This window comes from Penicillium alfredii (assembly GCF_028826965.1).
Source record: "Penicillium alfredii strain IBT 34128 chromosome Unknown utg000001l_segment0_segment0, whole genome shotgun sequence".
NCBI classification, from domain to species: domain Eukaryota; kingdom Fungi; phylum Ascomycota; class Eurotiomycetes; order Eurotiales; family Aspergillaceae; genus Penicillium; species Penicillium alfredii.
The window spans coordinates 472,798-496,160 of NW_026622698.1; the positions used below are offsets into that span (position 1 = coordinate 472,798).

At 53.2% G+C, this 23,363-nt stretch overlaps 9 protein-coding genes across 9 annotated transcripts; 4 read left to right on the forward strand and 5 right to left on the reverse strand.

Annotated features, from left to right (window-relative positions):
- Window positions 1–450: 450 nt before the first annotated feature.
- On the forward strand, window positions 451–2,358 carry NUU61_000179 (uncharacterized protein; the record flags this gene model as incomplete). The annotated part of the gene is made up of 4 exons (XM_056650763.1): window positions 451–654; window positions 708–783; window positions 843–1,146; window positions 1,224–2,358. The coding sequence occupies 4 exons, from the start codon at window positions 451–453 to the stop codon at window positions 2,356–2,358; spliced, it is 1,719 nt and encodes a 572-aa protein (XP_056515613.1).
- Window positions 2,359–2,504: 146 nt separating this feature from the next.
- On the reverse strand, window positions 2,505–3,758 carry NUU61_000180 (NAD(P)-dependent alcohol dehydrogenase; the record flags this gene model as incomplete). The annotated part of the gene is made up of 2 exons (XM_056650764.1): window positions 2,505–3,512; window positions 3,630–3,758. The coding sequence occupies 2 exons, from the start codon at window positions 3,756–3,758 to the stop codon at window positions 2,505–2,507; spliced, it is 1,137 nt and encodes a 378-aa protein (XP_056515614.1).
- A 755-nt stretch (window positions 3,759–4,513) lies between these two features.
- On the reverse strand, window positions 4,514–8,099 carry NUU61_000181 (CDC5/polo family serine/threonine-protein kinase; the record flags this gene model as incomplete). Its single annotated transcript, XM_056650765.1, has 4 exons — window positions 4,514–5,101; window positions 5,155–7,225; window positions 7,285–7,727; window positions 7,788–8,099. The coding sequence occupies 4 exons, from the start codon at window positions 8,097–8,099 to the stop codon at window positions 4,514–4,516; spliced, it is 3,414 nt and encodes a 1,137-aa protein (XP_056515615.1).
- A 1,139-nt stretch (window positions 8,100–9,238) lies between these two features.
- Window positions 9,239–10,136, forward strand: NUU61_000182 (OPA3 family protein; the record flags this gene model as incomplete). The annotated part of the gene is made up of 2 exons (XM_056650766.1): window positions 9,239–9,298; window positions 9,357–10,136. 2 exons carry the CDS (start codon window positions 9,239–9,241, stop codon window positions 10,134–10,136), a joined length of 840 nt encoding a protein of 279 aa, XP_056515616.1.
- A 261-nt stretch (window positions 10,137–10,397) lies between these two features.
- NUU61_000183 (uncharacterized protein) lies at window positions 10,398–10,793 on the forward strand (the record flags this gene model as incomplete). The annotated part of the gene is made up of 1 exon (XM_056650767.1): window positions 10,398–10,793. One exon carries the CDS (start codon window positions 10,398–10,400, stop codon window positions 10,791–10,793), a length of 396 nt encoding a protein of 131 aa, XP_056515617.1.
- A 649-nt stretch (window positions 10,794–11,442) lies between these two features.
- NUU61_000184 (class I myosin myoA) lies at window positions 11,443–15,573 on the forward strand (the record flags this gene model as incomplete). Its single annotated transcript, XM_056650768.1, has 8 exons — window positions 11,443–11,445; window positions 11,506–11,739; window positions 11,817–11,862; window positions 11,927–14,107; window positions 14,168–14,259; window positions 14,310–14,945; window positions 14,993–15,095; window positions 15,146–15,573. The coding sequence occupies 8 exons, from the start codon at window positions 11,443–11,445 to the stop codon at window positions 15,571–15,573; spliced, it is 3,723 nt and encodes a 1,240-aa protein (XP_056515618.1).
- A 304-nt stretch (window positions 15,574–15,877) lies between these two features.
- On the reverse strand, window positions 15,878–17,009 carry NUU61_000185 (uncharacterized protein; the record flags this gene model as incomplete). The annotated part of the gene is made up of 2 exons (XM_056650769.1): window positions 15,878–16,015; window positions 16,086–17,009. The coding sequence occupies 2 exons, from the start codon at window positions 17,007–17,009 to the stop codon at window positions 15,878–15,880; spliced, it is 1,062 nt and encodes a 353-aa protein (XP_056515619.1).
- A 742-nt stretch (window positions 17,010–17,751) lies between these two features.
- On the reverse strand, window positions 17,752–18,984 carry NUU61_000186 (uncharacterized protein; the record flags this gene model as incomplete). Its single annotated transcript, XM_056650770.1, has 3 exons — window positions 17,752–18,095; window positions 18,160–18,463; window positions 18,667–18,984. The coding sequence occupies 3 exons, from the start codon at window positions 18,982–18,984 to the stop codon at window positions 17,752–17,754; spliced, it is 966 nt and encodes a 321-aa protein (XP_056515620.1).
- A 1,301-nt stretch (window positions 18,985–20,285) lies between these two features.
- On the reverse strand, window positions 20,286–22,746 carry NUU61_000187 (WD40 repeat domain-containing protein; the record flags this gene model as incomplete). Its single annotated transcript, XM_056650771.1, has 2 exons — window positions 20,286–21,730; window positions 21,789–22,746. 2 exons carry the CDS (start codon window positions 22,744–22,746, stop codon window positions 20,286–20,288), a joined length of 2,403 nt encoding a protein of 800 aa, XP_056515621.1.
- Window positions 22,747–23,363: the final 617 nt, after the last annotated feature.

The window sequence follows — 23,363 nt, forward strand, 5'->3', positions numbered from 1 at the left end:
AGAACCAGCATGAAGCAACGCGGGCGATTCACCCGACTCCCCCGGACGAAATTTGCAGCGGCATCGAGTTAGCCCGACTCTTGGCAGGCCGATTTACCAACGCAGCGGCGGTCATTTTTTCCAAATCTCCCAACCAGAAGTGCCGTGCAACCCATGCGATGATGCCTATCGTGGGTCTCGAAAGCGCACCCTGGCCGACAGTTTCCAGGTTTTTGGGTCGTCGGCGGAGGAACTTTTCGTCCTGTTCCAAACCTTGTGCTGGTCCTCTCTGGATTTGTCAAGCTGCGTGGGCTGGGCGTTTGCACAATTGCACTCACAATTGCACTATATATCTTTCCAGAACGCATGTTCTGTGGATTTCCGGGATTTTAACATTTTTCTTACTTCTGGCGTAGACCCTTTTTCTGTCCTTTTTGGAGTTTCTGCCTCTCCTCCTCGCTTATCGACACCATGGTCGTGACAGATCCCTCCTCATACGGCTCGGAGAAGCCAGCTACGTCTGGTGGCAGTAGCAGGGCGTCTTCTACATTGGACAAGAGCCGAGCAGACGATACATTTGCGCTAGGGAAGAAGGGCATCTTGGTTTTCTTTACTCTGTCTGTTCTCACCCTGATGGCCGCTCTCGACGGAACCTCCTTATCGGTTGCCCTGCCAGTGAGTATGCCCTTGAAAGTAGCATACCAAAGATCCAAGCTAACATATCCCAGATAATGGCCCAAGACCTGAAAGGAACAGCTATTGAAGCATTCTGGAGCGGCACTTCCTTCCTCCTATGCTCAACAGGTATGTGGTACATTATTAACTCGTGGATTCTATCCAGCACTCATCTAACTCCTCTATAGTATTCCAACCAAGCTTTGCCTCCTTCTCCAACATCTTTGGCCGCCGCCCAATGATCCTGATCGCCCTTCTCTTCTTCTGTGTCGGGGCCATCATTGCGGCCATCGCCAAGAACTTCACCTACATGCTCGTGGGGCGGTCCATCCAAGGTGTCGGCGGTGGAGGAATTATTGCTTTGAGCGAGGTGGTCATCACTGACCTAGTTCCTTTACGGTACCGGGGCCAGTACTTTGGCATTTTGAGCGCCATGTGGAGTATCGGATCGGTGACAGGGCCGATCCTGGGCGGAGGGTTCGCAGAGAATGTGTCCTGGGTGAGCCTACTACATTTTGAACATCCTCTCCTGTCTATCCCTTCTAGACATACATAGTTCTGACTGTGAGCTACTACCAGCGCTGGGTCTTCTATATCAACTTTCCTTTCATTGGGATCGGGGTTGTGTTCGTGGTCCTCTTCCTGAACCTCAATATCATCTCCAGCTCGTTGGCAGACAAGCTTCGTCGCATCGACTACGTGGGGACGGTAATTTTTGTCGGGAGTCTGTCGTCTTTCTTGATCCCGCTTACTTGGGGCGGCATCTCGTATGACTGGGACTCGTGGCATACATTGGCCCCGCTGATTATCGGCGCGGTTGGGCTGCTCGTGTTCGCATACTACGAAGTTCGCTTCGCCTCTGACCCGATCATCCCGCCTGTGATATTCCAGAACCGTACGGCGACAGTCTCCTTCATCGGGAGTGTGCTGCAGGGCCTGATTCTGTGGTGTGCTCTCTACTACCTGCCGCTGTACTACGAGGCCGTCAAGGGGTATAGCCCCATTCTCTCGGGCGTGGCTCTCTTTCCCGAGACCTTCACCGTCGCGCCGAGCGGCATGGTAATCGGCATTCTGATCACGGTCACAGGCCACTATCGCTGGGCCATCTGGCTTGGGTGGGCTCTCTCGACCGTGGGACTGGGCCTGATGTGTCTGATCAAGGCAAACACCAGCGTCGCCGGCTGGATTCTTTTGAATATCGTCCCGGGTCTGGGACTGGGCATTCTCTTCCCGTCGCTGGGCTACGCCGTCCAGGCATCGGCGACGCCAGAGAACCTCGCCATTGCCGTGGCGATGTTCAGCTTCTTTCGGGCGCTGGGCCAGGCGATTGGCGTGGCTGTTGGCGGCGTTGTCTTCCAGAACCGCATGTATAGCAACCTGCTCAAATACCCTGCCCTCGCGCCCATGGCCGATGCCTACAGTCAGGATGCTGCTGGGCTGGTGCAGGTGATTAAGGCTATGGCGGATGGCGCGACCAAGACTCATCTCAGGGAAGCGTACACGGACAGTCTACGGATTGTGTGGGTCGTCTGCTGTGCTGTGTCGGGTGTGGCCCTGCTGTTCAGTCTTTGGACCGAGACCTACGACCTCGACCAAGTGTTGGAGACTTCTCAGGGCCTTCGCGGTGAAGACGGTTCAACCGAGAAGGATCACGAGGCAAAGGCAGAAATGGCGATCCGGGAGCCAAAGCCATTGGCATGGTAAACTACATGCCCGTTTTTGTGTTGGATGATGATGAATGATGCCAGATGATCTAGAGTGTACAGAGCAATGATGGCTCGGCTTGGGATTCAATAATGACTTGTTTTTTTTTTAGCTTTTTGCCCTTCTCATACCCTCATACTCTCATCTCATAGCCCGCTCTCAAAGTTCTCTGCAAGATCTGCCCCCCGGATGAGTGTCTTAATGCCCTCTCCGCGTTTCGCAGTCTCCCAAGCATCAATAACATTTTCAAACGGCACGATCTTCGTAATTAGCGGCCTTAGCTCAATTTTCTGGCTCAGTGCCAGCTCCAGAGCCATCTTGAAATCCCCGGGTCCGTATCGAAAACAGCCCTTGACCGTAATCTCATTCTCTGACACCGTCGAAATGGGGAAATTGACAATCCTCTTCCCCAGCCCCGTCTGCACGAACCGGCCACCAACCCGCAGTGCATAAACTGCCATCTGGATACAAGACTCCGCGCCTGTCGCCTCGATGGCAACATCAAAACCAGGGATATCAGACTCGGCGAGATGCGCGCTGCGCTGCATCCCACGCAAGGACTGCGCATTTTCTTCCGGCGGGAGCGTCTGGTCCGGGATAGCAGTCGAGAAAACCAGACGACCGCGAGGCACAAACGACTGCGCGAAATCCAGCTTCTCACGACTCAGATCAACAGAGGTCACTACACTCGCCCCAAATTCGCGCGCCACGGCCGCAGACAAGAGTCCCACAGTGCCCGCCCCAAAAACCACGACCTTATCGCCGGGCCGCACGGCGACCTGGCGCACCGAGTGCACGGCGACGGCCAACGGCTCGATCAGCACGGCCTCGTCCAGCCCAAAGGCTGTGCCCACGCTGTCGGGAATCTTGTAGCAGCAGTCCGCAGGCATCTTGTAGTACCTCGAGAGCGTGCCGTGCGTGTACGGCGGGTTGGCGGCGAACTCCATCCGCGGGCACAGGTGGTAGGTGCCTGCCTTGCAGCGGCTGCAGACACGGCAGGCGGAGCCGGGCTCGATGGCGATGCGGTCGCCTGGTTGCAGGGAAATCACGGCGGGGCCGACTTCTTTTACGATTCCTGAGGCTTCGTGGCCCATTACCAAGGGCCGCTCTTTGGAGACGTGGGCTTTGACGCCGCCGTGGTTCCAAAAGTGAACCTGGCATGCTGTTAGCGTGTGGAATATAAACCGTGCGATGCAGTCTCTCGGCTGCTGAGCTGGTTGGTGATGGCAGGGCAGGTTGTAGGTTGATATGGGTCAGGGCTCATTACATACGTCACTGCCGCAGACGCCGACGTAGGCGATGCGGATGATCACATCCAAGGGATCCTCGATCACTGGCATAGGCCGGTCTTCGAACCGGGCATCGCCGGGGCCATAGAGCAGAAGCGAGGGGTTCGGCATGGTCGTTGGTGTGAAGAGTACTTGGCTGGCGTAGAACGAATGCCTGCGGGACCGCGTTGTCCGAGTAGAATACCCAGATGTATGAACAGTTGCCAAATCTCAACCTGCACCTGAATCTCCTTATATCTCTTTATGGTGCAAATCCTGCAAAGTTCAATAAAATAAGATAAAAGGACCAGGCTGAGTTATCAGTGCGTTCCAGTGTTCGACCTCGGCGGTTGCTGAGGAGAAAGTGGTTAGTGAGGGGCAAGAAACGGAGAGCAGAGCGCTGGATCATATTAGAACAAGACAGGCCGGACTGGGAGTAGCAGAGGAGCTTTGACAGCAAAATTCCAGCCGAGACAAGACCCTCGGGCGACAGTGGACCGCGAGAGCTGGAATCACCGCCGGTGGAGAGTGGGATGTCGGGGCAGAGTAGACCGAGGGGGGGGGAGGCGGCAGGGAAGACACTGAGAGGCGAAGAACCCTATCGTCCAGAGTCGCTGTGATACAAACTCGGCCGAAGTGAGTACAAGGGTTTCGAGGCTGTTTACTACGATTTCATCTAGTATGGAGCAATTGGAGACAGTAACACGGTCTTGTAGCAAGCAGTACTCGCTGTACACTGCTCCGACTGGCCAGCTTGGGAAGTATGAAAAACACGTTCTCACAACTCCAGGACAAAAGTAAAGTGAATCGATCCCACATAACACGGAAATCAAATCGTTACATCATGAGGTGAGCAATGTAAATAGCAGAGCTGCGCAAAAAAAGAATCACTCGCGGCCCAGAGCTCGCAGTCGCTCCTTCAACATGTCCATCTCCTTGTCATAATCCGCCGAAGCCCGCTTCTCCATTTTCTCCCGGTCTCCGTCTTTCAAAACAATAGCTCGGTACTGTCCATCGCCATTCGGGGCTCCAACGGTCACCCAAACAAATTTGGTTCCATGGCCTCCGGGCTGAGCACGCTCCTGGGTGCCCTGCCAGAACATTTCTGGCGTCGTGGACTGTTCCCCAGAAGGAGGCTCCGCAGCCGATGGACGACCACCGAGACGGCCATATTTGATCCAGACTTTCAAGACATCCTTGATGAAGTTGATCTTTTGGGCGAAAGAGTTGGCGTCGAGAATTTCCCGGATCCGGTCCTCAACCGAGCTCAACGACTCGCCGCTGACAATGCTAAGAAAAGTCGTTGCCTCGTCCGAGGCCACGGCACGGGTGTCGAATCCAGAGGGGTGCATCTTGCCCTTGGCTGCGAAGTATCGCGCTGCCGAGGGCGACAAGTGGTAAAAGTCAATCCATGGGGATGAGCTGCGAGTCCGGCCAGGCGAGATGACGAGTTTGGTGTGATCGGGGAAGTTGAACTATAACCGTGTTAGCATCATTCATCGGCTGGGTAGAATACAGGGTGTCTTACCTGAAATGCACCGTCGCCGAAACCCCAGATACCGACATTGCCGAGGCGCTGGTAGAACTTGATGAATTGGGCGCTCTTGTGACTGGGTAAGTCCACATCTGCAATACCCTCATCGCCGTGCCGGCCAAGTGACCCGATCATGTATTTGCCAAACTGGTCAACAAGCTTCACCCTCTTGACTTTCTCGGCGTCGGACTTTTCGCTGTCTGTACCCATGTTGGCACGGGTCCTCATCGCTTTCGAGGTTTTCACATCGAAGAGCGACGGAGAGATGCATGCGCGCCGAATGCCGCGACACCCAAGCAATTCATCGTCGTGATTTTCGTAGAACTCGACCGAGTCACCGTCGCGAGGTACAAGCTGGTCCGCCTCTGAGTAGGGAAACTCCTTTTCCTCGCTGCTGTCGACACTGCGCGCCTTACGGCGGATGTGTCTCTCGCCATCTCGTAGCACAACGCTAGTCGCAGGCTGTCCGTTCTCGCCTTTGAAAACGCACCCAACACTTCCGTCGTCCAGCACATACCCAATCCCGTACCGGTTCGTATAGTCAACCCATTTGATGACATAGGCGTGGGGTTGCTTTCTCGACCCAGTTCGACGCCGGCCTGGGGCATGGTTCACCAAATTGGAGAGCATAAGACGCAACCCAGTGTTCACTTCAGTCAACGAAGTTCCAGGAAGCGACTCGCATAGATCATTTGAATGGAAGAGAGGGCTAATTCCCAGGCTAGAGCGAGCCTTGCCACCCGAAGTCGTTTTGCTGTTTGATCGACTGATTCCTTGTGGTTCAGGCACTGATTTTAACTGTTGATTCGATGGAAACATCTCTTCCGTGGGGCTTGCTTTGGGCCGTTCGGCTCTTTCAACGATAGCCTTGATATCCGGTCGTGATAGGGACCGCAATGACGTTTGTCGACTAACAGCTCTGCGCTCCTCCAGTCTTGCAGCCTGCCGCTCTCTGGTGAGATCGGAGGGCTGGGACGGATCCTGGTGAGCGGCTTCCATTCGACGGGATTGAGAGCGAGTTTTGCCGACTGTCAGCCCGGACGGCATGCTGGTCGACTTGGTTAATTGTGGCACGACATTCTTCTGCGCGGTTCTCAGGGGCGGTGCATTGGATGCGGAAACCATTCTTCGCGTGCGAATGGGGCGTTGAGCCAATCCACCAGGAGCATCACTACCCAAAGGCACATCCGAGTCGGGCTCTTTCCGTTCGGCACTTGGTCGAGAGGACGGAACAGGTGGCTCATTGATGTCGTTGAGTTTTCGTGGTGAGGTTTTACCTGCAAGAGCTTGCTGGCGAAGCGTTGCAGCATGACTCTGAGGCTCCATCCTCCGCTGTTGAGCGGCCGCAAGCGCATTATTCGTCCGGGATGTTGCGGCATTGTTGGTGCGGACGGATACACTGCGGCGAGACAGTGTGCTACTCTCCAGTGAGGACTCGTCGTTGCGGACAACCTTTCGAGAAGTTTCCATCACACACCAATCTCCGTCAACCTCGTGCGGCCATCTGTACACAAAGCCTGGCGGCAAAGGAACAGTCGGGCGAAGTCCTCTCGAATCCTCGGTGTCGCATTCAGCATAAGCCGATTTCGAGCAGTTCCGGCCCACAGGCTTGCGCGCCGTCCCATCCGGCTTGCGCCCCACGCCACAGAGTGAGTAAAAAGCGGCCTTGCAAGAGTGATATCGCTGGCTGGGGTCATCGACCTGATACACATAGGCCCGCAACTTCTCCTCTGAGTCGAGTCCAAAACCACTCATCATGCAATCACCACGCGGTGACTGATCCTTGATCCAGGCCGGTTTATTGAACCGACATGCCGGGTCCAGCTGGCGGGGAATACAACCGTCGTACATATTGAAGAACGGGTGTTCTACGATGTCGTCTGGGTCTGGACGTTGATCATCGGCCAAGTTCAGGCAAGCTGCCACCAAATCCTTCGCTTCGTCTGGGATATAGTTGTTGACATTCGATTCCTTCGGCCACACATAACTCAGGTTCCTGACTTTCTTGTAAATCTCTTCCTGGGTCTTCGACTGGAAAGGCGGGTACCCCGTGAGCATGGCAAAGCTGGGATGAAAGTCAGCCGAATATTCTCCAAGTCCAAGGCAACGTAGCTCAGCACTTACCAAATAACACCCAAAGACCAAATGTCGACCTTCTGAGTATGGCCACCTTTGCTTTTGTCAAGTACTTCAGGCGCAATGTAGTTGGGCGTCCCGCACAGCGTGTTTCGCCGCTTGGCGTCCTTGTCGGATAGAATAATGGCAGCAAGCCCGAAATCTCCGACCTTGATGTTCATGCTGTGATCCAGAAACAAATTCCCCATCTTCAAGTCGCGGTGTGCCACAAATCGCTTGTGTAGATACTTCACGGCAGCGCATAGCTGGATCATAAAGCGTCTCACTTCCGGTAGGGTTAGACACCGTCTCTTCCGAACCATATCCATGACTGAACCATTGGGACATAGCTCGAGGACAACATAGGTACTGTGCTCAAAGGCGAATGCACGATAAAATTGGACAATGAAGGGGTGTCGCATCTTGGAATGAATTTGCAACTCGGTCCGAAACTGAGCGTGGGATTAGAGAACTGTTGCGACGAATTGGGTATCAAGGTCGAGTGGACATACCTTCTCCTCCATCTTCTTCTGAGGCATTTGCGACTTGACCACCTTCATGGCAAAAACTCGGCCGTTGCGCGCTAATGTCCCCTCGTAGCAGACGGCGAAGCCTCCTTTCCCCAGAAAGGCGCCAATCGAGTATTTCTCTCCGCCATCCTCTGGCTCCGGGACTATCGACGGCGGGGGCGCGGCGTGATTTTTTGAAGGCGCAGCCTTCTGGCCAGCACCGGCAGCAGCAGCATTCTTATCGAGAACTTTGCAATCCATCCCAGGCTTAGGCTTGATCATCTGATTTGTGGAGCGTGGTGAGAGTGCCTCCATTATTGCCGAATGGGTCGAGTTTGTATGTGTCGGGGGGAGATCGAATTATGGCAGTCACAAACTGTCGCAAGAGCGGGCAATGAAACAAATTGCAAGCATACGGGTCATTAAAAAAAGAAAACAGTGATTAGGTGCTGGCACAGAAAGGGTATCACAGTCAAGCAAGATAGGTATCCCTGCATCGATCAGACTGTCAGCACTCAGAGCGGTTCGCAACTCCCCCGTCGGCAAGCCGAAGCCACACAGCTGGAGGGGATGAAAAGCGAAGTGAGCAGGGGGCGCTTACCAGAATGCAAAACGCTAAAGAAGCAAGACTGTACAAGGCTTCTAAAAGAAACAATAAGAGAGCACACCTCCAACGAGGATTGTGAGTGGGGAAGAAAAGAAAGCAAGGCCAAAGTGAAGGACTCGGGCCATAATAATTTTCCCAATCCGGAAATCGATAAACAGCGCCGTTGCTGAGGTCATCTTCACGTGACATTGAACAATCGGCATTGTGGTGTTAATTCCTTTCATATTGTAGCTTTACTTTCATCTGAATAAGCAAATTCTTCTTATTCATTCTTTTTCTGCGCGTACTTTTTTAAAAAAAAATTCACAATAGTGCTTGTGTGTTGATTGGATCGGAGATCATTTCGTCCAAAATATATCTCATCACTGTTGATATATATAATGCCTATTTCCTTATTCTTTTACTTTTATTCCGAAAAACCACCAAGGAAATAATTTAATCAACCCTTTTGAGCCTTTCACTGCAAAAAACACTTCCATATTCTCGTTCATAGCTGCCTAGTACTCGCTTGATGAATTATGTAAAGAGCCTAAAGCGCCACTAGCTCAACCAATTCTCATCCATGGCAATTTCTGTAGCTCAATTCTGCTCGTCCTCCAAAATAAATTGGTTATAGTTTACTCCTGGCCTTTTCAGCACAGGAATAAAGAGATACTCAACAGCAATACATCTGAATGTCTTGGAAGTATAGTTAACTAGTTAACTAAAAAGCTGGCTGAGGTCAGCACCGACTTGCGCGATACCATTTTGGGCCAGTGGGGACCAACGTGCCTGGACAACGTCACGGCGATCGGTGAGTCAAGGCCGCCGCGACGCTTCGTGTGGACACTCTTCATACTCCCACGAGATGTCTCTCACCCTCAAACTCTCCTCACTGGCAATTCGGACTCTCTCGAAGCCCATTGCCGTAAGCGCACCCCCCGCCCGAGCCCAACTTCGGAATCTCGAGTTGACCCAAACTGCAGAATCAAATCAAGGCACAGGCTCGCGAGCATGAACGATTCCGCACTCTATGCGTCTCCATGGCGCAGGCCCTCCATCGATTTGATATGCGTCTCCGGCTAGGATCTCTGCGCGACACCGCCGCCTCACAACGTCAGGCAGCCGCCGAAGCGGAAGCCCGAAAGCACAAGCCCACCTCGCCGACGGTCAAAACAGAATCCGCGTCCAAGGCAGAAGAAGCGGCCAACGCAAAAGCAAAAGCTGCGGCGGAAGAGGCCTCGAAGCCTCACAAATACCGCATCCGACCACTATCCGAGTCCAAGGCCATCGAGTCTGGCGCCAATTTCATTAGCGAGTCGTTTCTGTTCTTGGTGGCTGGCGGCTTGATTGTATATGAGTCGTGGCGATCGAGGCGCAAGGAGAGCACCCGGAGAGAGGGTGTGGAAGGTCGCCTGGTTGAACTTGAGCAGTCCGAGAAGACTGCGCGGGAGTCCCTGGTGGCCTTGGAGAAAGAGCTGTTGCAGCTCAGAGCCAAACAGGGAGAACAGCCCAAGTCGACGAAGCGTATTTTGCCTCGTCAAATATGGGAGGACGAGCCGGAATTGCAGGTGCAGCAGGTCCAAGAAGAAGGATGGGTGTCGCGTATTGCATCCTATTTCTCCTTTGGACAGAGTGCTGAGAATACCTTCGAATCTGCACCTGTCTCTCAACCTGCGGCAGACAAGGGTACTCCCACCACTCAACCTCCAGAGGCATCTGCAGCACCCGATCAAGGCCAGTCCCCAGCACCCAAGACCTCATAAGTGCCGATTACAACCCCCTCATTATAGAGCGCTTTTTCTTTTTCTGTTTCTTTTCTTTTTCTGTTCCTGCCGGGATACCCGTTTGCTTTGAAAGACTAGCCCAGGCTAGAGCTGTACCATTGAGCTTATTGCTTGTGTGGCATTGTGTTATATACCCTCTCCTCTCTTGTCTGGCGACTCCAGACTCCTGCACATACACATATTTCCTTCAGACAGATTTTTTTTTTCATCCCCCATTCTCTACAACCATGCCATCTCAAGATGTCAAACCCAAGTTTTCATAGATTGTTCTCTCCTTCGTTCCAACTCCACCCGGCATGGACTGTGCTGGGCTTGATCTTGATGGCCGAGTCTATCCACGCGTCGTGTTTTTTGAACTATATCAGACAGCACATGGAGACCATCGCAGTTCGCAGGCCGCTGCACTTTCGCCGAGTCGATCCACTGGCTGTTCTTTTCTCGGTTAGCCGGCGTGGGTTTCCGCGCGCGGATCAATCTGGCACCGACGGGATCTTAAGCGTCCTGTTCTCATCCCTGCGTTGTCTGATCCAGGCGGTCAGGACGCAGGAAGGGATGGCCCTGTTGAAGGCGTACCTTGACCGAGAGGTGGCTGACAAAGTTGCCTTGTTTCTGCAGCAAGATGTGGCCATCACCTAATTGCCATCGCCAGAATTGGTGGTCCATGTGGAGTTCTGGCAGTCTTCACAATGTCTTGTCAATGCCGAGAATGTGGGGACTCATGAAGCCAGATCAGCACTTTTCTCATGATTCTACCAATATGACGACGTGGTATTTTTGCATGGAGCACAGAATACGTGCAAGCATTGCTCATCCTCAATATTCCTCGAGAGGATTTGAATTGTGGCTGCCTCTTTAGAGTCTCAGTAGATCCACGTTAATGCCCAATGACGTCGGTGATGCTATTCTTGACCCGCACTAGCCACCGTTGTTGACAGGCAGAGGAAGAGGGCATGGCCAATAGTAGAGTATATTCCCGAGAGAATAGTCATAGAAAATAACACCAAACACCAAAAGACCAAGCGAATCGTTCCAGCAAAAATCTGCAGATTTGCCCCTGAGGCAACAACCGAACCACAAAGACGCCGGTGTGGCGCAGCTGTTTGATTGGGTTTGGTACGTAAGTCGCCCGGTCCCTTTCCTTCTTCAATTCCTCTACTCTCGCTCTCTCTTTGAGACAATTCCCCTCGATCGCAATTCTTCATCCGGGCCTACAGACTACTCGAGTCATCCCGGTTGATAGATCAGATTGTTGCCTGGGCGCGAGAACCCGGGAGGTTGACATACGATGGTGGGTGCCTGCCATGATTCGGAACTGGGACACTTGCTAACACCGCGATCGCGGCACTAGGGTCAATCACGACGCCCCGTAGGCGGGGAGAAGAAAAGTCGCTTTGGGCGCTCCAAAGCGGTCGCCGACGTGGGCGATGGTCGACAAGCGGGCAAGCCGCAGGTCAAGAAAGCCACCTTCGAGAGCACCAAGAAGAAGGAGATTGGCGTGTCGGACCTCACCCTGCTCAGCAAGATCTCCAACGAAGCCATTAACGAAAATCTGAAGCTGCGGTTCGACCATGACGAGATTTATGTAAGGGATCGCTTTTGCCCGCAGACTGCGGGGTCGTGGTGCGCGAACTCCGACAGAGGCTAACAGTGTGATTTTAGACCTATATTGGCCATGTCTTGGTCTCGGTCAACCCGTTCCGCGACTGTAAGTCGGCTTGCTAATAGCGCAGACCATGTTCCGATTACTGACCTCTCCGCGATTCTTCCAGTGGGCATCTACTCCGATAAGGTCCTCGAGTCGTACCGGGGCAAGAACCGTCTCGAAGTCCCTCCCCATGTCTTCGGTGTCGCCGAATCCGCATACTACAACATGAAATCCTACAAGGACAACCAATGTGTCATCATTTCGGGCGAGTCGGGTGCCGGCAAGACGGAGGCGGCCAAGCGTATCATGCAGTACATCGCCAGTGTCTCAGGTGGCACCGACTCGTCGATTCAGCAGACAAAGGACATGGTGCTGGCCACAAACCCTCTGCTGGAGTCGTTCGGCAATGCGAAAACGCTGCGCAACAACAATTCATCACGGTTCGGAAAGTACCTGGAATTGGAGTTCAACGCCAACGGTGAGCCCGTGGGAGCCAACATTACGAATTATCTGCTGGAAAAATCAAGAGTCGTGGGGCAGATCACCAACGAGCGAAACTTTCATATTTTTTATCAGTTCGCCAAGGGCGCGCCGCAGAAGTATCGCGACAGTTTTGGTGTCCAGCAGCCGCAGTCGTATCTCTACACCAGCCGCTCCAAGTGTTACGATGTGCCCGGAGTCGACGATGTCTCCGAGTTCCAGGATACATTGGATGCGATGCGGGTGATTGGTATGAGCGAGGCAGAACAGGACAATGTGTTCCGCATGCTGGCGACCATTTTGTGGATTGGAAACATCCAGTTCTCCGAGGACGACTCTGGAAACGCCGCTATCACCGATCAGTCCGTGGTCGATTTCGTTGCCTATCTGCTGGAGGTCGATTCTGGCCAGGTGAACAAGGCGTTGACAATTCGATTGATGGAGACTGCTCGAGGAGGCCGCAGAGGCTCCATCTATGAGGTGCCCCTTAACACGGTCCAGGCTGTCGCGGTTCGGGATGCCTTGTCTAAAGCGATTTACTTCAACCTCTTCGATTGGATTGTGGGACGTGTCAATCAATCATTGACTGCTCGTGGATCTGTGACCAACTCGATTGGTATTCTGGATATCTACGGATTCGAGATTTTCGAAAAGAACTCCTTTGAGCAGCTCTGCATCAACTATGTCAACGAAAAACTTCAGCAGATTTTCATTCAGTTGACGCTGAAGGCGGAGCAGGATGAATATGCTCGCGAAGAAATCAAGTGGACACCGATCAAGTACTTCGACAACAAGGTGGTGTGCTCGTTGATTGAGGATAAGCGCCCGCCTGGTGTCTTCGCTGCTTTGAACGATGCCTGCGCAACGGCACACGCTGACTCTGGCGCTGCTGACCAGACCTTCGTCGGCAGACTGAACTTTCTTGGCCAGAACCCCAACTTCGAAGGCCGGCAAGGTCAATTTATCATCAAGCACTATGCGGGTGACGTTGGTTACGCGGTCGATGGAATGACGGACAAGAACAAGGACCAGTTGTTGAAGGACTTGCTTAACCTGGCAGGATCGAGCAGCAACCCCTTCGTGCACACCCTCTTCCCCAACCAGGTGAACCAAGATGACAAGCGCCGCCCGCCCACGGCAAGCGACAAGATCAAGGCGTCTGCCAACGATCTTGTGGCGACCCTGATGAAGGCGCAGCCGTCTTACATCCGTACGATTAAACCGAACGACAACAAGGCCCCCAAGGAGTACAACCAGGGCAATGTCCTGCATCAGATCAAGTACCTCGGTCTCCAGGAGAACGTACGCATTCGCCGAGCCGGTTTCGCCTACCGTCAGACTTTTGACAAGTTCGTGGAGCGTTTCTATCTTCTGTCGCCCAAGACTTCGTATGCCGGTGACTACACATGGACTGGCGATTCGGAATCGGGTGCGCGACAGATCTTGAAGGATACCAGCATCCCGTCGGAAGAGTACCAAATGGGTATCTCCAAGGTCTTTGTTAAAACCCCCGAGACCCTCTTTGCTCTGGAAGCCATGCGGGATCGTTACTGGCACAACATGGCGATCCGCATTCAACGCGCGTGGCGCAACTATCTCCGCTACCGAATCGAATGCGCGATCCGTATCCAGCGCTTCTGGCGCCGCATGACTGGCGGACTCGAATTTATCAAAATCCGGGATCAAGGACACCAGCTGCTCCAGGGACGCAAGGAGCGTCGGCGAATGAGTATCCTTGGCTCGCGGCGCTTCCTTGGTGACTACCTCGGCGTGGGGAATAAGGGTGGCCCTGGCGAGATGATCCGCAATGGTGCAGGCATCGGCGGTATGTTTTTGACGAGCCTTATTTTCTTTTGGCTTGCATTTCTAACTTCAACTCAATTAGGCTCAGATGAGGTTCTTTTCTCTTGTCGTGGCGAGGTCTTGATCTCCAAGTTCGGTCGGTCCAGCAAGCCGACTCCCCGGATCTTAGTCTTGGTATGTTTGAGTGAGTGGTATCTTGTAAGACTTGACTAACAATGTGGCAGACCAGTCGACACGTTTACATTATTGCCCAGAGCATCGTCAACAACCAGCTTGTCATCTCGTCTGAACGGACGATCCCAATCGGGGCTATCAAGACTGTTAGCACCTCCAACTTAAAGGATGACTGGTTCTCGCTAGTTGTCGGTGCTCAGGAGCCCGACCCGCTCCTCACCTGTGTTTTCAAAACGGAGTTCTTTACTCACCTGAACACTGCTCTGCGCGGCTCTTTGAATCTGAAGATCGGAGAGAGCATCGAGTACAACAAGAAGCCTGGCAAGCTGGCCACGGTTAAAGCCGTCAAAGACCCAGCTGCTGGGAACGTCGACAGCTACAAGAGTAGCACAATTCACACTAGTGCTGGCGAGCCTCCCAGCTCCGTGTCGAAGCCTACCCCTCGGCCAAAGCAGGTCGCCGCCCGCCCAGTCACCAAGGGCAAGTTGCTCCGTCCTGGTGGACCCGGAGGTGGACCTTCGAAGCTGTCTTCTACGGCTCGCAAACCCCCGCCGGCAGCTCAGCCCTTGCCCCAAGCAACTCCTCGACCTGCAGCAGTTCCGCAGCCAGTTACGCAGTCACGCGTGGTTCCCCAGCCTGTCGCTGCTGCGGCAGCCGCACACACCCGTACCGAGTCTGCTAGCTCTGTGAGGGCACCGCCGCCACCCCCCCTGCTGCGCCTCCTGCGTTGAAGAAGCCTACCGCGAAGGTGTTGTATGACTTCAACAGTGATCGTTCCAACGAGCTTTCCATTCGCACTGGCGAGATTGTGCAGATTGTGTCGAAAGAAGGAAATGGTGCGTTTCCCCCTCTCATTCAAAGACTTAAAATACTGACCTTTTCACAGGATGGTGGTTATGCATGAACATGACAACGTCCACGCAAGGCTGGACCCCCGAAGCCTACCTCGAGGAGCAAGTCGCTTCCGCCCCTAGACCCACGCCTCCTCCCCCGCCCCCAGCTGCACCCCGAGCAACCCCTAGCCCTGTCCCGAACGGCACCGGTGCAGCGACTGTGGCAGCCGCGAAGACCAAGCCGGCGCCACCAGCTCCTCCTGCGAAGCGTCCCAACATGGCTGGACGCAAGCCCGCTCCTCCGCCCGCGCCCCGGGATAGTGCCGTGAGCATGAACTCGGCCGACTCCTCTGGTGCGAGCGGCCGCGGCACCCCGACCGGAGCCCCTAACGCGAGCCTCGCAGGCGGCCTGGCCGAGGCGCTGCGGGCCCGCCAAAACGCCATGCAGGGGAAGAAACACGATGACGATGACGAGTGGTAGATTTCTATTGCGGTCTGTCGCGAGTGTTGCAATATTTTGCGCTTAGCGTTGGCCTCATTGTTTTGTGTACTTTTTTTTTCTTGTGTGCTTGAAGATCCCCCCGGCATATGCATTTAGGACCCAGCGTTTTCCTTGGCAGTGGCGTGGTGGGTTCTGTTTGTTCTACAGTGGAGACCGAGTTCAATATATACAGTTCCGAACGGTGACAAGCAGCCGAGAGAATAGTAGCTATCATGGTTAATGCCTAGAGATGTTCATGTACACATGCAACTTCGTTCATTCTCTTCCCTCTATGTTTTTGCAATCATTTCAGGAACTTGCTCGCCAGCCCCATCAGTCCACCGGGACCCCCGGTACCGGTCGAGCCGCTGCCCTGGCTCTTCATGTACATCTTGAGCGCAGTCTCAGCAGCCGAGTTGACGGCAGACTGCTTGTCACCGGACTAGACAAAGACAAGTCAGCAGAAGTCATAAACGCAATAAAAAGATTATAGAGGGTAAAGGGAGTCATACCACATGGCCACCAGAGCTCTGCTTCTCCTCCCACAACTTCCCAGCCTGCGACATAGCCAGCCCAATCAACTTATTCTTATCCATACCGCCGTCCTTCTTGTCCCCCGACGTAAACATCTTCAGCGCCTGCATGGCAGCACCTGCGCCCACGCTGTTGGAGTCGTGCTTGCGCTCCGAGTCTCCACCATCACCACCACCACTGCCGCCTCCATAGAGCGACTGGTGCGAGTCGATGGCGTGCTTCTCGTCGACCTCGTAGCGCGACGGGTCGGAGTACTGGCTCTTGCGGTCCTTCAGGAACGATAGCGCCGAGTTGAAGAGCGAGCCATCTTCGCCGCCGTGGTGTGACTGGGCATGCTGGGCGGCGCTGCTGAAGTCGTCGTCGTCGTCGTGCTTGTTGTAGTAGGAGGATGAGCTGCCGCCGCCACCGCCATGGCTCGAGCCGTAGCTATCTTGGCCGCCGTAGCCGCCCTGGCTACCGCTGCCATAACTGTCTCCGCCACCACTGTATCCTTCAGAGCGGCCGTGGCTACCGTGGCCACCGTGGCCACTGTGACTCTCTTGACGGCTGTAGCTGTCTCCACCAGAAGAACCACCACCGTAGCCCTCTGAACGACCAGAAGAGCCACCGCCATAGCCGCCCTGACTGCCACTACCATAGCTGTCTCCACCGCCGTATCCCTCAGAGCGGCCGTGGCTGCCATGGCTTTCCTGACGAACATAGCTATCTCCACCGCCGTAGCCACCAGACGAACCACCACCATAGCCGCCCTGGTTCTGACCGTAGCTATCACCACCACCGTATCCCTCCGAGCGACCAGAAGAGCCACCGCCATAACCACCCAGGCCTTGGCCACCGTAGCCGTCCGAGCGGCCGGAGCCACCGTATTCGGAGCTGCCGTAGTTGTTTTCGCGGTAAGACATGATGAGGGGTTTTATTGGTAGGTGGTTTAGGTTGCAAGAGGAAATGAGTGAAGAGGAATGTGAAGAGATAAAGAGAAGTAAGGAGGATGAAGGTAACAAAGGCAATAAGAGTCCGTACCCGGTAGCTGAGCTGAGTACCTGAGGAGGGGTTGCGGGGCAGACGCGTACCTAATTGTATCCTATAGCGCGGTGGATCCCGATGTAGATCTTGCATTGGCTGCACGTAATTTGGTGTGTCATGCTAATTAATAGGTTTGTGATATCAGAAATTACATTATCCTTAAGGAAGCGGTGATATTGTTCCTTTTGTGGACCGGCTTTGTGCTGTAGAGCTCATATGTTCAGATCTCTAGTACGCTATATAGGCACCTCCGCGTAGCGGATTTCTCCTGCTGGTGGGAGGCGTAATGACGCCGACAGGTTTTAATAATAATACGGTGACAGAAAGCATAGATCAATTACTATAATATAATAGCAATAAAAAAGGGTGAGTCAATGTCGATGATAAAGAGGAGAGTAAGAGAAGATAATAATAATTGGCCCTACCGCTAGATTAAAATAACCCTTTCGTTACCTAACTACTATATTATCCCTCCTATACTGATTCTTAATATAGGGTTAAGGAATTTAGTATAAAAAAGCATTCCGCATTGACTCATCGCATCGATAGGCGTGCACCCTAACAAAGAGTTCCTCTAAATGAAAAATTGTCGTGATTGCATGATCATCTAACCCTTCCAAATTAGCGTCTGTCTTCTGGCTCTAATATCCTGTTGACCTGTTTGAACCTGCCCAGGATATAAGGCAGATCCCAACGGTCATCCTGCATACATATTCCTCTTGCGATCAACCCCCTTTTAGACTCCGATAAAGCACTTCCGAATCGCTCCCCTAAATAGTTGAAGGTGGCCTCATAAGAGCGGCCCGGTTTGACCTTTTTGTCGCCAGGCACCGTAAGCCAATTATAGACCTCTGCACGAAATCCTGAATGCAGCATGTATCGTGGTTGGTCGGCCTCTAGGTATGTTAGAGCATACTCGAAAACATCATCCTTGAAGATATCATATGGCTCTCCGTTCTTGGCCTCTGAATGAAGATATTAGCACTTGTTCTTCGACGACGAGGGAAAAAAAGTGAATAGTATCCGTACCCGGGCCTTTATAATTCTTTTGTCCCGCGCGAGAAGTCTGGATTCTCTCAGTCACCTTTGTAGCCACACCCCAATCGGTCAAGAAGAATGTCCCTTGTTGTCCGAGAAGTATATTGGCAAGCTTAATATCCCGATGAACAATCCACTTCTTATGAGCGGCTAGTAATGCCTTGCCGACAGCCCACATTGACAGCGAGACATCGACGCTATGCCCAAGCCTCAGAGCTTTCTCCAAGTCCTCAATAGCTTTTGGCATTACCTGGACCGATTCCCTTGTGTTCCCGGACCAAAAAAGTTCCTTGGGCTGCAACACATAGGGACTGTCAATTTGCTTTTGAAGAAGGGTCTGATCTATGTCTTGCCCTCCTGACGAGACCTTGACCGCCACTGTCTCTTGTTGCTCAATTGGCAGGCCAAAGCGTATATTTTTACGCGTCCGGTAATACTTGAGTACTCCAACCCAGACTGAGCCTTGGACTCCACCCCTAAGTGTTCCCTGAGTCGTACCTCTCCATATGCCTTGCCGTGCTCTTTTAAGACATATAACGTTTCCCCTCGGACATCGGAGGCATGCTTGTCCCCTGATTGATAACCGCATGTGGCAATAGGGCGTTGAGGAGGGGCGCGAGGGTCGATTGAATGTTCGTGCAGCGAATCCTCAAGGAAGAAGTTTCGTCGGGCGAGCGTGTTTTCATCGTCTTTGTCGAACTGGATGACTTGGAGGTCTTCGGAGTGGGGTTCTTCGCGGATAGGAGAAGAGGAAATCCGAGAGATGAGTAACGAATAGAACCCCCATAAGATCAGTTGCGCTTTGAAGAGGCGCATTTTGGGGGAATGGGGGAAGGTGACAAGAGGCGGCAAAGCACAGCACGGGGATTCACCAGGTGTACACGAGGGGCATCTACTCGGTATTTATGTATACCAGTCAGTTTTTTCCAGAATCAGAGATGATTTACAAGGCATCGACGGGTCCAGCTTCAACCTTCCAATCCTCTGCACGGGTTGCTTCATGTTCTGGGCGATTGTTGGTTGCCCTGTTAGTCGTGCGCCCGCTACGGCCCCCAAGCTCCAATAAGGGGTGCATTTGCCCTACAATGGTCCTTCTTATCCTTCCCTTCGCTATTTGTAGTTAAGCTCTGTCATGCGGGGGGCTACAAATGCCATGAGATCCCCTGTCCACTGAATAATCTGTGGAGAAGTGGTGGGGTATGGCAGCCTGCTAGAAGACATACACTGGCGGCTGCCACGTCGCAGGCCAGAATTCAGATCAGATGAACAGTTTGGGTTGGTGTTGAGTCTATGGTTGGAAGTGTGGAATAAGTTTGTATAAGCGTATTATGATTGGCTGGCTATAATTAATTAAAAATTACTTCTTGGGGTTGCTACACCAAAACCAACTGACCTTTTTCTATCTACCCACCCGACCTACCTATCTATCTTTTATTAAAATTTTATCTATTTTTTATCTATTTTTTATTTCATTTTTATCTATTTTTCTATCGAATATCATTGAAATTGTGTTGACGAGAATCCAACATCCACTAGGGGTGTGGGGGCGAATCGCTTGGGGCTATCTTGTTTTTTATTACTCTAGCAATTACATCATAATCCTTCCCAATCCCTCAACTCTTTTGCTCTATAAAGAATGAATCAATGAATCAATCAACTTCGTCGTTTGTCTATAATTCATCCGGGCTGCTCTGCTCTGTGATACGATGCCACTATGATACGATGCCACTATGATTTAGCTCACCAGGCCTTGGTCTTGAAGGCAGCCCCCAGAAAAGAGCTGACCCAGCGCCCTGTGCCGATAGGCCAGGCACCAGATCCGCACTCAGTAAATCAGGGCGCTCGCCTGCTCAATTCTACTCGAGCAAAAGCGGCGAGGGGGTGAGTACCTGGGTGATATAGCGACAGCTCAGAATTCCTATCAGACACAAAATTTACTCAAGGGATCCTATAAAAAGCCAAAGAAGCACAGAATATATCAAGATCTCATGATATCGAAGATAGAAGATCAAAAATCCAACAACACCATTAGCCCAGGGTATCAGATGCAGCAGCTAGAAAGAAAGAAAGAAAGAAGAAGAAAGAAAAAAAAAAGTCAAGTAAATAAGCCACACCAGCTAAAGAATCAACGCCTCATGCTCTTCATCCGACAGATTACGCAGAAACCGCATCTCGCGCTCACCCGCCCCCAAGACACAGCGCTCATCACCATCCAACTCAGCCTCGGGCACCCACTCATTCGGGAATCCCGAGAGAGCAAAACGCTGTCCCCACTGGCGGCGCTCATATTGCATAAAGCCACCGAAGTGCGGATCGGTATTGGCAACCCAAATAACACTACCGTCGGGGTCATAGTCGGCACCCCCGACCTCGCCAAAGAAATCATGGACCTGGCGGGATTGGTAGAGCTGAGCATCGACAATGGCGATGCGGTCGGCGGGTTCGGTGCAGAGCAAGGTGCGCGGCCCGCCGCCGACGGGGGAGAAGCGCAGGGAGCGGTATCCGGCGACGTCGGAGTCGATGGTTTCGAGGGCGCGCCAGGTGCGCGCGTCCCAGATGATTACAGTCTTGTCTTGGTTGCTGGTGGCGATGTGGCGCATGTCCGGCGACCAGGCGCATGCGAACCCGAAGTCACGGTGTCCGCGCAGCGGGTGCACTGGTCGCCCGGTGTCGGCTTCGATCACCCATGCATCGGGCGAGTCGCCGATCACCACGCGGAGACGACTGTCCGGGGACGTGGCGGTGCAGTTGAGCGGGCGGGATAATTCCTGGTCGGACACGAAGATGTTCGTCTCGCAGTCCAGCATCCGCAGGTGTTTATCGTTAGATGCAAAAATGCCCATGGGCGACGCCCCCGTTCGGCTGCGCACGATGTCCACGTGGTTAGTGATGCCGTCGTTGAAGTCGGGAGTCACTAGCCCCTTCGAACCCGAGCCTTCGGATCTCATCGCTCGCAACGCGTATTCTCCACAGAAACCACCGGCAATAGTCAGTCCATGCGCGGTTTTCATAGTCGAGATTTTGACCGGCCCCAAGAACCCCGCTTCGGGATCGGGCTGCGTCATATCAATCAGGCAGTTGGCATTGTCGTCATACGTGGGCTCCCACGAGAAGATTTTGGACCGTGTGGCGAAATGAACCGTGTCGTATGCAGGAACCGACATGAGATTGCGGAGTTGAAAGTGCTCAACATTTGCCTTGTGCGAGGTATGCATGGATTTCTCTCGGAAACATGCATCCCGCTGCGGCAGCCGTTTCGCGTGGCTGATATGCGAGTAATCGAGATTGTGGTACGAGGTATACCAGGCGTCCCGCAGCGCTCGGGCATCACTCCGTCTCACGCGCAAGGTGTCTCTCCACGGAATTCTCTGGAGATCGTAGAATTCCCGTTGGTACGCATGAGGCCTAATGACCTCCTGCGGTGGTTGCCAGCCGATCATCTTCGCCAGCGGACGGAGCTGCGGATGGATGCGAGTTTCCGTTTCAAAGTTATATGAAGTGGCATTCAACTGCATCATCCAGCGTTCGATGAATTCATCGATCGTGAGGTTCCTCTCGTAGGCTAAATTACTTGTGAGATACTTGATAAGAAGGGAAGGCACGAACAGAAAAAAACATACTAGTGGTGTGGATACTCGAAGCAGGATGCGGGGGAGGAAATTCCGGCTGATCGAGCATCTCGTCACTCTCAAATGGATCCGGGACTGGCGCCGCCGGTGCTGGTGGCAGGTCGACATCCGAAACATCGTAATTGAAGCCCTGATAGAAGTCGTCCAGGTTCACGTCATCCGTTGCGGGGTCGTGCGGAGAGCGCTGAGCCTTGCGCTGGTAGTAGTAGTATTCTTCGTCAGGATAAAATCGGATCAAATCCTGCACTTCGTCGTCGCGGGAAGGCGACGGCGACGGACGGTCTTCCGCCATAGTGGAATCGTAGTCCATCAGCAGATCTCTGCGGTCATTTCCATGGTCGGTATCGTCCACAATCGTGGCGATGTTCTGCAGGGGAGCACGACGCCTAAACAGCTCCTGAGTAAAGGACTCCATCGAGACATCGCCATCTGTCGTCTCCGATTCCTGAGAAACATCCCGAGCCTCAAATGGATCAGGATATCTCCCCGCAAGTCCTGCGGGGTACGGCATGGCAGTAGCCGAAGAGGGACTGTAGGTCACAGACTCCCGAGGATGGGAGCGCGAATGGCGCGGAAGGGGGCTGCTGCCTGTCACGGCGTGAACAACCTCCGAGACCAGAAATGAATCGCGCTCGGGATCCACGGCGTGCGGGTACTGAGACACCGCCGCGAGAGCCGCAAGACCGACATCATGCAAGCGGTGATCGTCAGCCGCACTCACAGACATCGTCGCGGATGGCGAGCCGGAGCCAGAAAAAGCATGCGCGCTGCTGCTCACGGCTGGCGCATGTTGTTGCTGCTGAGAAGCAGACCTGCTTCGCGGGGCACCGGGCGAGGTATTATCCATCACTGGCGCTGACGGCCCGGGATCACATGACACATGGTGAGAGGGACGCATCAACGAGACTCGAGAAGAATCGCCACGTAGTCGCCATGGGATCTTGAGCATCAGATGACTCGAGACTGGCACTCGAGACAAAATGCGGCTGGTGGATGATCGAATGAGGATGACAGCGGGGGGCGGATGAATCAGCTCTTGGCGCCGCCACAGCTGACATACGTACTTTTGGCATCGATATTGACATGGCATTGACTCTGGTATTTCTTGATATGGGCAGAATAGTGCTCATATTGTGAAAGCCAAGGAGAGAGCCATGTCTTGACAAATAACTTGAGACCGTTGTGTTCATGACCTCCTTCGACTATACATACTTCGCCTCCATACTATTTTCTATGAACCAGAACTGATTGAAGTAGATGGGAATACTGACAGTGCCTTGTGTCTGCCTAATTATGAGCTAGAATACCACTGGTAATTCTCTTACTGCCTCGCCATGTACATAACTCACACCTGCCCTTACCGAATCGAAATATATTACCAGGGAAATCCTATCCAAGCACAGCCTCAGCAAACACAGCTACCAAAACACAACCCCAGAAAGCAAATCTTCGAGAAGGCCGATCAATTCTTCAGCTCATGCACGGGGGAAACAATGCAAACAAGCCCTGCAGGCAGCAATGCACCGCCGATCCCGTCTCCCAGTCAAACAAACCCCGACGATGACG